At 40.5% G+C, this 14766-nt stretch overlaps 1 protein-coding gene across 1 annotated transcript in view; it reads right to left on the reverse strand.

Moving 5' to 3' along the window:
* The window catches only part of LOC146977398 (matrix metalloproteinase-17-like), an 88182-nt gene that overhangs the window by 11304 nt on the left and 62112 nt on the right, over positions 1 to 14766 (reverse strand). Inside the window, exons 4-6 of the mRNA XM_085793633.1 lie at positions 10888 to 11174; positions 2196 to 2372; positions 1547 to 1649 (exon numbers count right to left, since the gene is read on the reverse strand). Of these exons, the coding sequence (XP_085649759.1) occupies positions 1547 to 1649; positions 2196 to 2372; positions 10888 to 11174 (567 nt within the window). The remainder of the gene's footprint in view (positions 1 to 1546; positions 1650 to 2195; positions 2373 to 10887; positions 11175 to 14766) is intronic.

Raw genomic sequence — 14766 nt, forward strand, 5'->3', positions numbered from 1 at the left:
GTTTTGGGACTGCTGCACAGTTGGGAATGTTAGTGCGGGTGAATGCACAGAGGTCAGTAAGCAATAGGCGTTGTAGTCGGCGTAGTTTAAACTGTTTGAACAGAACAATTTGATCACACCTGTGCAAGCTGCCCTCTGTTGGGAGTACAGTTAACTAACGTTTAGAATAACAAGTCTCCGCTTTTTTAAATCTACTATAAGATTAGCTCTGTGGTAAATTAACAAAGAATACAAAGGATGCTTTACTGTTTATAAAACAGAAACAACAATATGAGAATGTTCAGACTCTCACAGGCCATAGCCCCAGCAATATATAAAGACACAAATAAAACATTTTCTTAGCACTCCTATTGTGAAAAATGATGTGAATACAAGTCATTATTCCCTTATGGTTCATGTTGCTAGGCATGTAGACAGGCTCTGTTGGAGAGTTCAATTCTTGGGACCAGAGTGAGAAATCTTTGGAGCTATTGAACATTATGTGTCAATATTCAAGGTTCTTAGAGTCCTTAGTACTGTAGGTCCAAGATGGTGACATGCAGCAGTGCAGCGACTCCCAGCTCTCTGACATGGTGCTTTTTCTTCAAGAGGCACCTATTGAAGATCATTTGAAGTTTTGTTGTTTTATACAATGACAATGGAGTCTATTCTCTTCTAATGTTTTTATATCTATTATGTTTCCAAAAAAGGCCACCTTCATGTGAAATTATCAATGGGACCATATTTGAATGGTCCATGGAGGATGAACCCGTGCTGTCTTTTCCTCTCTACAGCCATAATATCCACCTATTCATAGCCACTCGTCCTGTTCGTGCTCTAAAGCCTATTTTTGATCATTTCGACTCTTACATTTTCTCTCCTCTAATGACCACCTGCGGCTCAATGATAAATTAATGCCTAGATGGTCATGAAATTTTTAGTCGTAGTGACCAGGGGATAAAACCTAGTTATTGTGGTGATCTGTCTGCTTTCAGCACCAGGACACTGACATGATACTGAGCACACTCATGCTCCTGAGGCAAAGAGCTTTTGAATTTGGCAATTTCATCACCCCCGTGTGTGTTTGTGTGTGTGTATGTGTGTGTAAACCTCATAAAACCAATCTTATATTATATTTTTTTGTGCTCCTAAAGCTTTGACTGCAAAATGGCTGACTGACTGGTACTTTTATAACAGAAACTGTTGATGCTATGAGGGTATGGGGAGAGATTATGGTGTAAAAAAGAAAATATGGTAATGAAAATTTTTAAAACCTGATAGCTGAATAATGTCAATTTTAAAAACAGTTCAGATGAACACACAGGAATATGACTGGTTGTGTGCATCAGTTTGACTGGCAGGGCCGTAGGGGTTCGCCAAAAACAAAAAAAGGTTCAGAAGATCAGATAGAGGGTGTTAGAAAGCAGTGAACCATGAGTGTGTATGCTTGAGGAAACCACAACAGAAGAGAAAGAAATAAAGAAAAACTACAGGATACAGAAAAATGGATTAAGAAGCTGAATGTGTTTATGTGTACTATCAGAATATTTGTACATCTTTGACTTACAAGAGAGTGGACCTGTTTTCAGGAAGGTCCAGCAGGACGGGAGGTTCAGCCGTCTGGGAGGGGTTGACTGGTCGATTGGTGTGGGACACAGAGTCTCTGACACCTATGGAGATATGTGATTACGGATGAAATGAACATGCAAAAGACCAGACAATTATATGTATAAAAGTTCCAAAAACACAGTGCCTGATTCTAGTTTCTCAAATGTGAACTTTCGAGAAGCTGGCGAACTTTGCTGGGGAGGGGGATGCCTGGACTACATGATTTGACAGAATGGATGGAGCTCAGTCACACCCTCTTTGGCAACATATAATATCCATTTATTTTACTGTACCACAGTACAGCCATTCTGTTTCTGTGTCTATGTCTATGTTTAATTCAGTTCAGCTCCTCCTTAGCCGTCCTGTCCCTCAGCGTTCTTTCCTGCATTTCATTCCTGCGTCTGTGATCATTAGTCTCTCCCCTGCACACTGCTTCTCTCTATAGCAGGCAATGGTGTGATAAGGTCATATGCCATAAAGAGGTCCAATTAACTCCACCCGTGTTTTCATTAATCAATAAACTTGCTCTACAGAGCTCATCAATTCTCTCTCTCTCACTGTCCCACACACACACACACACAGAGTGGAGGATGGATGTTACTTCATACCGTAGAGCTGCCAGACGCGGACCTTGTCTTCATAGGGTAGGTCGTATTTCAGAGGGTCTCCCACTGGACCCTGGTAGTACGGCCTCATGATGGACTCCATAGCTGAGGTGTGGACCAGGCCGATGGCGTGACCGAACTCATGGACCGCAACTGCAAACAGGTCCATGCCGTGGGAGTCTGAAAGACAGAGATAGCTCATCATCAAGCTTTTTAAAAGACCAGTTTGTAGCATTAAAGCAGTACTAAAGAACTTTCAGTTTTGGTTGAGTTTGGCGGCGCCTGTGGACCAAAGCGGTAGTGTTTTGCCTGAAGGAAGACTCCATTTCCCATGAACACTAGCGTGAAGCCCTGTAAATATCCTGCATTAAAATTAACAGAAGACATCAAAACTAAGTTTCTGTTACCAGTGGATCATTTCAAAGTGAAAACACGAACATAATCCATTGCTAAAGTGCCGTTTTGCCTGTTCCCTCCTTGTTGTGACTCGCAAAAGTGAAAGTGAAACTTAAGTGAGAGCAGAGTTCCTACCATGCTCCTCAAAGCTGCTTAGTGCCAGAGAAAGAGATACAGACCCCCTCAGGCCATGACAGAGGTGTCATTCAACTTGTTGTAAGTCGATGTATCATCACAAAAGTTATGAAAATATTTTATGAAGGTTGAGAAGTTCCTTAGTGTTGGTTTAACTGGCATTTAATGGTTGTGAAGCTGCAGAGTGCAGCAGCTAGGAGAACCTATGCTGGCCTTCAGGTACTGAGAAGATGTGAAATGTAAAAGTCCAGTGTGTGGTTTGGCATCTCAACGCTACTGTAGAACCATGGACAGCATAGCAGGCTGCTTACATACAGTATATCATTATATTACATTTCTGTCAATAACCCCCCTTAAATCCTGGTCCTGGTCCTTTAACACCATGCTTTTATACCACATTTTGTTTGAGGACATAGATGCAAATTGAAACCATATCAAAGGAACAAAGAAATCTGGTGAATTTTTGTTGGAGATTTATCACATTATTGTTACAAGTTGGTGTTTAAGATTTTTTTAGTAATACTTTCTATAAATGTGGGATTTGTCTATATATATTGGCCACTGTATTAACCAGTGTCTTTGAAAATAAAAATTACATTTAAAAATAAATGAAGTATTCCTTGGACTTGGCAATGGAAAAAAAACAAGAAAACACACACCCTACATTTTGAGTTATAGCTACAGTAATAGTCAGGTAGAGAGAGAGAGAGAGAGAGCAGTCAGGTAGGTTTTAGAAGGAGACACGCAATACTGCATCATTCTCTTGTCCAGCATTGTCAGAAATGTTTTCATTCAAAATCATAAACACATCTCCTCTGAAACTGCTTTGAGAGATTTTCTCTACACAATTATCATGGCCAAAAGAGTAAACATTAACAGTTTTATTGTAATATGCAGAAAAAAGATATAGTTATCATGAATATACTGTAGAGGCGTAGTGTAACTTCACCTTGACAGAGATCACCTCGCTGCTAAGTACTTGTGGCTTGTGTAGGACCCAAATGCCCCATGTTTTAATACTGATCTCTTTTATGAGTAAACTCTCTATGTTGTACGTTAACAGGGATGTCAGCTGACAGCTCTGGTGTCTGTGACTGCTGTTAGGTGTGAGGTGTAGTGAGAAATCTCTGCTAATACTGCTGTGTCCCATGGCTGCCAATCACAGCCCGAGTGCGGAAAGACACCTAAAGAGTCTACTCACTATTAAAGCACATTCCCCTTGATGTTCAACTAAAAAGAGAAGGCAAAGCCTCCCAAAACTCCTTGTCTGGCTCTGCTAAGCAAGACAAAACCGAGGGCTTGGAGATTTAGATTTGCAAAAATGTGAGTGGTAGCGTGTCGGGGCCAAGCTAGCTTAGAGTTCCTTGGTGGCTGGGCTCAAGCCTGCGTTCAGTTAACCTTATGTTGGGAACATATCGGTGCTGGGCTCTGTAAAAAGACAAAGGACAATTGGAGAGACATGCACTTGTCCTTACAACACCTGGGGTATTCAGAGGCAAAGTGCCAGCTCTAATCTTCAGGAGCACGAGGTGCCAAGAGGAAGAGTGGATCAAAGGGAGGATCAAGGGGGAGAGAGAAAGAATTCGGAGCAAGGTAGTAGCACTATCGTCATATTTACAGTCCAACTGAGGTGGACAGAGACAATCTCAAGGCCTGGAGACAAAGTCAACGCTGATAGATTTGGGTAGATAAATGAGATTGATTGAGTGAGACACCCATGGCAGGAAAGAGAGTGGGAGAGAGAGAGGGAGGGACCTAAAAGAATGCTTTAGTGTTAGCAGACAGGAGCAAGATGGTGTTAGGGATTCATATACAACTAACAGACCTGTATCCAGGGTGTCAGATTAGCTTTCGTATAAAAAAATTGAATTACTTCAAAACACAGTAAATACAAAACATTAAATTAAATGGTACCTCTAACTTGAATATAGTGTCATGTATCCTGGATGCTACAAACATAGCCTGTAGCAATTGGTTGAAAGTTTAATAAGGAGGGTGTAACATAAGGTAGATGGAAAGAAGCAGGAGCACAACTAGCCGAAGGCTATTCTTTTCATTTGATGTGAATATCTGTAACCTTGTGACCTTGTATTACCTACTGCTGTAATGACTGTGGTATCATATTTTTGTCAGAATATGTCAGGTTCATATTTTAAAAAAACTATTGAAAAAACAGGTAAAACCATGTTCCACGTCAAAAGTGCTGGGATGAGGCAACACGCTTGATAGATGATAGAACAGCCCTACCTCTCCCTGTTTATATCACAGGTCTGGAAATATGTCGGATTACATTGTTCAAAAGCCGGAACAAAGCTTAATATAGTAAGTAAAGCTGCTCGCAAAGTCGCAGCCATTAAAGTGAAATGTTATGCATTTTGTAGTGACATGAGATGGTAGGTTAAACTGACAATGTTTTGGAAATCATTTAATCTGTGAAAAATATTGATTTTAAGACTTTACCATAGAGCAAATGGCCAAGGATAAACATTAAAGGGGCTTAATTGTTATGGAAGAACTGTTCAAGCAGCAGAACCTATGTATTGATTGAGCTTTTTTCTTGTGAGGCTGAAATTATTTCATGAACTCAGAAATCAATTCTGGTGATATCTACACCCACGACTGACCTACATATTTTGTGCCTGCTCTTTTTTTCCCCTTTCTTTTAAAGCATGAGGATGCCATCACCCATATACACTAGACTGGAAAGTACAGTTAAGATTTAATTTTATTCCATGCTCCTCCACAGCTCACACCCTTTGAAAAATTGAAATGATGCAGCAAGAGTGGCAGCAAGTTTTCCTAGCCGGTAAGTTTTTGTGATGTTTTTTTCTTTCTTTTTGGTCGACTGATGTCTTATTGTTTTGTCTGACAATGGAGAATATACTGGACGTGAGGGAGGATCTCCTTGCTTTTGAAGCATACTGTACAACATTTGGAGATAAACATCCCATACTATTGACTGTAAGAAATGTGTTGTATGCAAAAGTCAAAGAGGCTTACAATGCTCGTCCAACAGAACTTGGTAGATCAGATCATTTTTAGGCCACCTGCAACCACCCACTCATTCAGAAATGCATATGCGGTCATACAAATTGCCTCCATCGCAACAAATCTAAGACTAAAGACGGATGGTCATTGACTTTTGGACTTTCTGTGTCCACTCTTCAGCCAGTGATTATTTGAGCGAAGGACACTGAGGTGGTGCAGTTTTATAAATACCTCGGTGGTATTTTACCTGGACAATAAACTGGAATGGGCCCTAGAAAATGGATACCATTTACCAGAAGGGGCAGACCTGGCTCTTTTTCCTCAGGAGGCTCAGTTACTTTAATGTCTGCTAGGAAATACTGCTCATGTTTATCACTCAGTGGAGGCCAGTGTCCTTTTCTACGCAGCAGCATGTCCGGCATGAACACGAGGAGAATGGACAAGCTGATGAAAAAAGGCCGGGGCTGTGCTTGGCAGCAGTCTGGACTCGCTCAGGACCGTTGTTGAGAGACGCACGCAATATAAAATGTAGCCATCTTGGATGATCCCAGCCACCGTGTCCTCAACATTCTGGCAGGTCAGAGAAGCGGCAACAGCAGCTGCTCTCATCTCACTGCTCATCAGGACTGAGAGGCTCATGAGGTCCTTTTTCCCCACTGCCATCATCTCTTCCATTTTCTCTATAGCCAACCAGCCAAAGGAAGAATATTGAACCAATACTGTACGTCAATAGCTTGACAGCTGAATTACACATACAGCATAATCCATCCATCCATCCATCCATCATTAATTTTCCTGAGGAGAAATTGACTTTTTTCACCAAGAAAATATGTGGGAAAATGTGTCCAGAGAAAGCCAACTGAAACCTCTGAAATATTTATCACAGTTCATTGAACTCCATGAAGGCTCCAAGTAGTGAAACTCAACCTGAAATCAGACTGCTGACATTATGGGCTTAACATCCCTTAAATCTGGAAAGAATGGTCAAATGTGATTTAGGCAGAACATTTTTTTTAGTTTAAAAATGAACTTGCTCTGAGGTGCTCTCTGTTGGACAAATTATTTAATGGCAACAAAATTGAGTCCATTTTGTTGCCAGTGTTGTCATCACATTTGGAGTCTCTGTGTTGCAATTTCTTGTGATTTATCCTCAGACACGCAGGCAGAAAATTGCCAGATTATATCCTTGCTGCCAGTGTGTTCGTCAGGCTCTGTTAAATTAAATGGAACTTTCCCCTTTAACCTGTTTTGTATGTGTTTGGAGACAACTCCCCTGTCTGTGATTTTGGCTTAGTGGGTACAAAGACCTATTATGTCGTGTTGAAAATTAATTGAAAAGAATGGAAGTCTGGACCAGCTCCTTTTGTGAATATTTAGTTTGTTAAATCAGGCAAGCTGGAAGCTCTAGAAATATTGTCCTTCAAGCAACTGAGCAAGCTGAATGGCTGCTTCACAAATCAGGAGGTGTGGGACATTCACATCTATCGTAGAAAAATGTAATTATTATATTTTCAGTTGGCAACAATAAGAAACAATGAACATACGGACACATCTGGCTCTAAACTATCAAAGGGCAAAGAAGAAGGAAAAAAAAAATGCAGCCTGTTGTTTTCCCACAAACATCACACTCTGGAAACATGCCTGTAAGGTACAGCATGTTGTGATGTACAGAAATGCTGTAGCCAACACACAACGAAGACAAAATAATGATTTTTTGTGTGTGGAATAAAACATGTTTCTATGAATTTTCAGTTTTCAGGATGAATCGATGGTTCTTCATGGACCAGTGTTATAAAAGTTACCAGTATACACATGAATCGTTTTCAATCTTCTTTTAAAGCTGCTATAATCAATATTCTGCTATTACCAATGGATCTATGACTACTTTGATATGGAAGAGGTGATTTATAGTGATGAACCCACAGTGAATTTTCACCTGAGCTTCAGCTACGGCAACAGCTTGACGTCTCTCAGCATCATTTTCAGCCTCAGCGAGCCATTTTCAGTGAGAGGCTCTAAAAATTCATTGTGCACGACTACAGTACCTGTCCAACACCACACAGCACCCAGACAAACCTGGTGAGCTGAGGGGAATCTAAATTTTTTGCAAATTTTTGCTATTGCTTCATGTTCAGCATTACAGCATTAACAGTCACTTACCATTGTTTGCAAGACCCTCAGCAGACACAATGTTACAGTGATTCGGTATCAGAAAGTGATGAGATGATTTGACCAGGCGGTTAGCATGGTAACCAGTGCGATAAAAGTGATGATGGAAATAGAAGCAAAACAAGAGGGATGGTTTCCCTAATGGAGGCGGTAATTGAAGCGCAAAGAGCTCAGATTTGATGCTTAACCTGCAATGTTTCCTGCAGACTGGCAAGTAAACAGCTGCTTTTAAAAGAGCCACTTTAACCAGAAAAAAACAGACATTCTTCTCCAGAGTTGGTAGAGATGTGGATCAGCTTTAATGTGTTAAGTTGGTTCTGTGTTTAGAGCTTATTTCTTGTGCTGACGAAAAGTAATCTTTGCAAGTTCAAGAAACAGGAAAAGGAAACTTAGGCTGTTATGAAAGTGTGAAAGACTACACAAATTGCTGCTTGAAGAAAGTGACATATTTCTTTTACAACTAAATTTTTAGTTAGAAATGACTGAAATGTCAAATTTGAAATATTTAAATACCACAATGTTTAATTAATAGTGCCACAGTTAATTGCTGTTTTTCTTTTCAGAAGAAGTTGAAAGGCCAGCACTCACAAAATGTCCTTTAGGTAGCTTTAATGGAACAGGTGGCGAGGTACAACCGTTTCGGCACTAGCAGTGTATCATCAGAAAAACAGAACATTTAAAATTCTGCCTCATTGGCCTAAAGGTAAGGTCCAAATTGCTAAAGGCAAGTTTATAAGGGCATATGCAAAACTTGCAAGGAGAAGATCAATACCTTGCTTTCAGTATGTAGAGATATTGTTGTCTCTACCATAATATCTGTATCTAAAATAAATCACATAAAAAACCTAATTTTGTGATAAAAGAATGGTAGAAAAATCAAAGCTAGCAGTAAACAACATAGGGCTGTTTTTATTGCCATTGATTGGCCTGAGAAACAGGCTCTGGTGCCTTTGCAGACTGCAGATGAGGGAGATGAAAGATGAAAAAGTTTGATGTGTTTTATTTGGTGTGTACATTTCACCCCTCATCGAGGTGAGGGGAAGAAGTAGCCTTGAAAGCAGAAACTTCTAACAAGGCAAGATGATTGACAGAGAGCATCCTTTCATTCTCTCTCAAAGTGCCTTGTTTTTAAACCACGGTGGCTTCATCAGACTGTCACCACTGTTCAGTTTCTTTTCTTTCTCACTTTAAATCAACATTTCTCCATGTAGCAATTATGTTGTTTGAAGAGAGAAATACGTTGGCATCCTCAAAGTAAAAAAAACACCCCTGACCCCTTCTCTCTCTCTCTCTCTCTCGGTGCCGCTGCGGCATCGCGCCGTCGTGCCACGCCACCGCTGCGGCCTGCTGGGACATCTAATTGGAGCAGATTGAGCTGCTGTAACATATGGTCCACGCAGCTTTAACAGCGCAAGAGCAAAGAATGGAAATGAATGCAGGTCGTGGTTGTATCACAGAGTCACCAGCTGGTACAGTCAGCGTCACACACACCCCTACAGGCTTTAAGATCCAGCTGTAGGAGGAGGACCTCATGGCGAGCGGGGTCTGTGTTTATCATATGTTTCTGTTTGTTTCCAGCTACAATCAGCTTGAGAGTTGTATAAATCCTCATCTAACGCTTGGCAAGATACCAAACGCCTTAATATGCCTGTCGTTACCTTTTTGTAAAGGTCTGGGATTACTACTGTATAGCAATGTGTTAAATTCCTACACTGCTCAATATAAACATTGAGCATGAGTATCAGCAGCCAAATTAATATATGTATTGAAGGTTAAAGTATTTATGCAGAATTATATCATATTATGCTGGTGGGTTATTTTTTTAACGACTCATCATGTGTTTGATGTTGTAGCTGTTTGAGGTGAAGCTCATTGAACCGTTTCATGGTTTAATCTGAACCATACGATGTAATTTAAATGATGTTTTATGTAAACACTAGGAGCACCCAGTAAGTACAGCTGAGATAGACAGCAGTATGTGTCTCTAAAATGAAGTGGGGTGAAAGTAAAAAGCAGTACACAATTGAAAATAATCGAGTTGAACACAGGTACTTTCAAATTGCACTTGAGTAAAGTACTTGACTAAATGATTTTCCAACGCTATTTACTTTAAAGAGCAGCTATTTCTGCACAAAAACAGTGGCTTCGCAACGCTGCGAATCAAATCACAATGTCGTTGTGTCCAAATCTCTCTTTTATCGATTGTCATTAGAGCAGCTGTGAGTTGACATCACAGATTACAGTTGCTGCTTCGAGGTCTTGTCGAGACATTTTCCTTTCATTGCCATAAATTAAAGGAAACATTTTTGCTTTAATCACTCAAAAACATTGTCCTCATCTCTTTGTTTCTCCCCCCATTCTGTCACTATTAAGAAGATTACAAGACTGAAATGTTGTGAACACCTTTTGGCATGATTTAACAATCAGGTGAAATCAACACAAGTCAGCAGTACAACCCCATGTCTTTTGTTCATTCCTAAAGAGACAAGACTTCATGTGTATCAGTGGCACATTAGAGTGGATTACTTGTTTATGGCAGTTGAAGCAAATGAAAGGATGCCTTCTTTGCCTCCTAATAAGCTTGTGATAACAATTACCACTGCTTTAGTCACTACGCTGAGTCCTGTATCTGAAACCATGTTATATTGATAGTTCTAACGCATAAAATATTAATTACAGAATCTGGAACATGAACAAAGGGTAGAATCACAGCTTGGCTTCAAAATACAGTCAGCGTTCTCATTTTGGATATAGAAACCTTGCCGAGCATGGCAATTCAAAACAGCGTTTGGGCTCTTTTTCATTTTCTAGACGCTGACTGTTTAAATCTCCTCAGCTTATACTACTGCCCTGAGAGTCTCCAAGAAATGTTTTGGTGACACGTTTCCCAGAATATCACCTCACATCCCCGCTCCCCCCCATCACCCTTCTGCCCTGTCTTTATCTAATTAATGCACATCCACGAGCATCCGCGCAGCACTTGACATTTACTACAGAAGTGGCTCACCTGGTGATCTGAAGGTCCACGCCTCGTCATCATCAAAGTGCGTATCGCCGGCTGTGAACCTCTCTCCGGGGAAAAACGCGTGCGCCACCGTGCCCCCCGGCCCGTCAAAGGGATATCCATCATCGTGGTCGGCCTTAGTGAAGTCGATCTGAATGTCCGCGTCGCTGCCGGCCACCTCGTGGAAGTTAAGCGGCGCGATGTCGCTCCAGACCTTCAAGGCGTAGTACATCAGGGCTCGAACCGTGTCCCTGCCCAGTAAGGCCGAATCCTTCGGAAAGGTCCTCACTCTGAGAGATGGAGAGGAGAGGGAAGAAGTGAGGTTTATTAGGTTGTAGATTTCTTTCTCAGTTGTATCAGACAGCAGTTTGCATAAATCCCCCGCAAAATCTTTTCACATGTAGTTTTTATGTGTATCCTGAGGATAGAAATTCAAAAAAAGAAATTTCCTCTGTACTTAAAAATTGCCTGAATTTAACTCGCAAAATACAATGTTATACATAAAAACATCTGAAATCCACACTCTTCATCTCCAAACTGCTACTACACAGCAACATTTTGATTACTTTGAGGCTCTGGGGTCCTTTGTAAGGCTGTACAGAGTTAAAAATAACCTGTTTTTTTGCTACCAGTAGAGGTGACTCTCTCCATCAGGTATTTCATCCAGCTTTTGACGTAGCTGATAACAACAAATTGCCTGAAAAACTGACTCTGGCTCACTGATGGAGCCTTTGGCTAGAAAAAAATAGTTCCCATCTGAGAAGACCTCTCTCCTTTGAAAGACAAAGGGACGAGTGTAACACGTTTGTCAGAGCCAAGGAGACGCAGTAATATCACCCTGGAAGATTCAAAGATATTCTCCCACCCTGAAATACGGCAGTGACAGCTTTTTTTTACACCCTGCTTCACTCATTTATTTATCAGGGACAACATACATTAATTAACATTTTGATAAGATTTAGCCAGGAGGCCAATTTTCATCTGCAGTCCCTGAACAGGTTATATATTTCATCTCACTTTGGATTTTTCCTCAAAATCTCTGATCTACGTAGATAAGACAAAATAAGAAAATGTATGTACATTCACAGCAAACTGATTATTATTCATAATACACTATGGGATGTAGCAGCTGGCCCTTGATGAACCTAAAAGGACACCACAGTCACTCCCCTGTTTACTGACCTGCACTCTTTGGCTGCCTGACTCCAATTCTAGTTACTAATGCTGCCTTCAGAGTCACAGTCAGACTACGTCTACTTAAACTCAATCATACAAACATATGCTCCCTCTCAGCCACTTGACATTGCCATCCATGCACACTCTTGGTCTCAGTCCAGCTATTAGAGCGGGGGCGTCCCTCTCTGTCTTTAAGGATAAGGACTCATCTCCTCAGAGAGCTGCACCTCCTCCTCTCACACCCCTGACACCTTAGCATACCTAAGAAGCACTTACTATGCTGCTCTTAAGCTGATCTCTATGCACTTTGTGTTACTGAACAGATTTAGTAGTTGGTGCACTGCTTACATCAAGGTCCACAACTGCACTGGAGCTTCGACGCTGCCCCTCACTTGTAAGTGGTTTAAGATAAAAGTGCCTACTAAATGAGTAATTGTAAATGGGAACACAGATTAGAAAAATGACTCGTAGAATAAATAACAACTCATTCATTTGTGTCAGAGCCAAGGAAGAAACTCAAAGATCCCTCAGGTCTTTCAATAGCTTCGACAGAAACACTCATTTGTTGGCATAAAATTGTGAATTCATTCATAGGAGATGAGAGTTTATAAGTACTTAAGTTTTTCCACTTAATGATACTTTCAGTTCAGATGAACATGCACCCTTAATTACATCCCATCATTGAATTTCCCATCTTGGATAGATATAACTCAGAGGATCAAAACTTTACATTGCAAACATTGGAGAACATTATACACATTAGCAGGACTAGATGTGAGGTCACTGGTGTAACTGCAATACTGAATGCTGAAAACAATTTTTTAACTTTTTAACAACTTTAAGCAAAAGCAAATACAGGGCATTTAAATCTCTTTAAATGTGTATTGGTCACTTCAGGCTGATACCTGCTGTTGATCTAATATCAATATTTATGGGATACTTCATGGTGAATTGTATATAGAATGTAGCATGCGATGAGAGAAGGACTTTGATGGAATGATCAGGGGACCGTTCTGTTTTTATAGGAGTGAGTCCATTTACTTGTGATACTGCAAGTATTAGAAAGTAGAAGTATACAGTAGTTTTAGCCACCACCACAATACAAGGAACAAGAAAGTGAGTTATTTCATTCTGGTACATCATAGTTAATATGTGTCACTGACAACCTTTGTTATCCTGAATACGTGCCGATTTATTTCTACCAACAAAGATATCAAAGTGTTTTACTGATAACTTGAGTCCCAGCGACTTTTGCTACCAGCTACATTTCAGACCTTTTCATCCCCACATGAGTAGAAGTTGTTTTAAAGACTCGGCCTGTAGCTCAGGGTGACCTGACCTTCACTGTCAAAGTCAAACATCTGAGCACCTGCCAGAGGAGCTCAGACCAGCCGGCTCTTTAATCTTTGAAATCACTTCTCAGGGTTGCCACTTGTGCTGGTAAGTACGTTGTCTCGTATCGCTGTTTCAGTATGGCTTTCATTAAGTTATTCATCCACTTTTTTTTTTAATCATATGTTTTCATTTATCTTATTTGTTTTGAATTTGTTATGCAGTGCAGTTTTAATTAAGCTCTACATGATGAATATACAGATAGATGACTCATATCACTCTGCTTTTTTCTCTCACTCAACCTCTTCTTTTTTCTTTATTATTCTTCTTTCCTCCCTCTTATATGTTTTCCTTTCAATCATTTTTTCCCCCTTCTGCCTTTTTAGTAATTCCCTTCTTAATTTCCTTGTTTCATCATGTGAGGCATAAAATGTGTGTACAGCATTTGATTTATTTTCATTAATTCGCCTGAGAACAATGAGCATTGCCTTTTTCAAATATAACGCACCGGTGTTGTACTGCTGGAGCAAAAGAACCACCACAATGTTGACCTTTTTTTAAAAGTATATTTTTGGGGCTTTTTGCCTTTAATCGATAGTGTAGTAGTAGAGAGAGACAGGAAATAGGGAGGCAGAGAGATGGGGAATGACATGCAGCAAAGGGCCGCCCGAGTTGGGGTTCAATACGGCGAGGACTGTAGCCTCTGCACATGGGGCGCCTGCTCTACCAACCGAGCTACCGACGCCCCACTAAGTTGACCTTTTGACCCATAACCTGGTCCCAACAGTGACACATACATAACTCGTGGATCCCTTACTGCTCTAATGCAAAACTCGTCCCTTTTTTGCACAAAGAGATGATTGGGTCCCTCCCTCCACAACCAAATATAGCAATCTTTTTGAATTGTATTCATAACCTGCTCTTACTGTTTTGTTTTATAGGCCGTACTCCAAAGAGCCACCAATGAGCTCTCACTTTTATTCCTACTACTGCTGCACAAATTAAATCTAATCCTGTGAAGACCTTTTCAACAAAACTATCACTCCTGCTCACATCACTTCTTCACAGTAAAATCCTATCCAGATTATCTCAGCAGCTTTCCTTACATCCATAGTTTTAGCCTACATTCACTGATATTCTTGCTCCTCACTGCACTCGACACTCAAGCAGTCTTTCCTCTGTTGTCACAATGTCTTTAACACAGGCAGCGATGCGGACGACTTGATTAGCGCAGCTAATTAATGGATTAATTAGCAAATATGTCTATCTCAACATGTTGTCACAAAACACATGGACAGCATTAGCAAACGTTATCTTAAAGCAATGAGGAGGCAGCGGTTTGAGAATGGGATTTTCCTCATTAATATGCAAATT

This window comes from Trachurus japonicus, chromosome 12 (assembly GCF_045865225.1).
Source record: "Trachurus japonicus isolate A0001 chromosome 12, Traja_1.0".
NCBI classification, from domain to species: domain Eukaryota; kingdom Metazoa; phylum Chordata; class Actinopteri; order Carangiformes; family Carangidae; genus Trachurus; species Trachurus japonicus.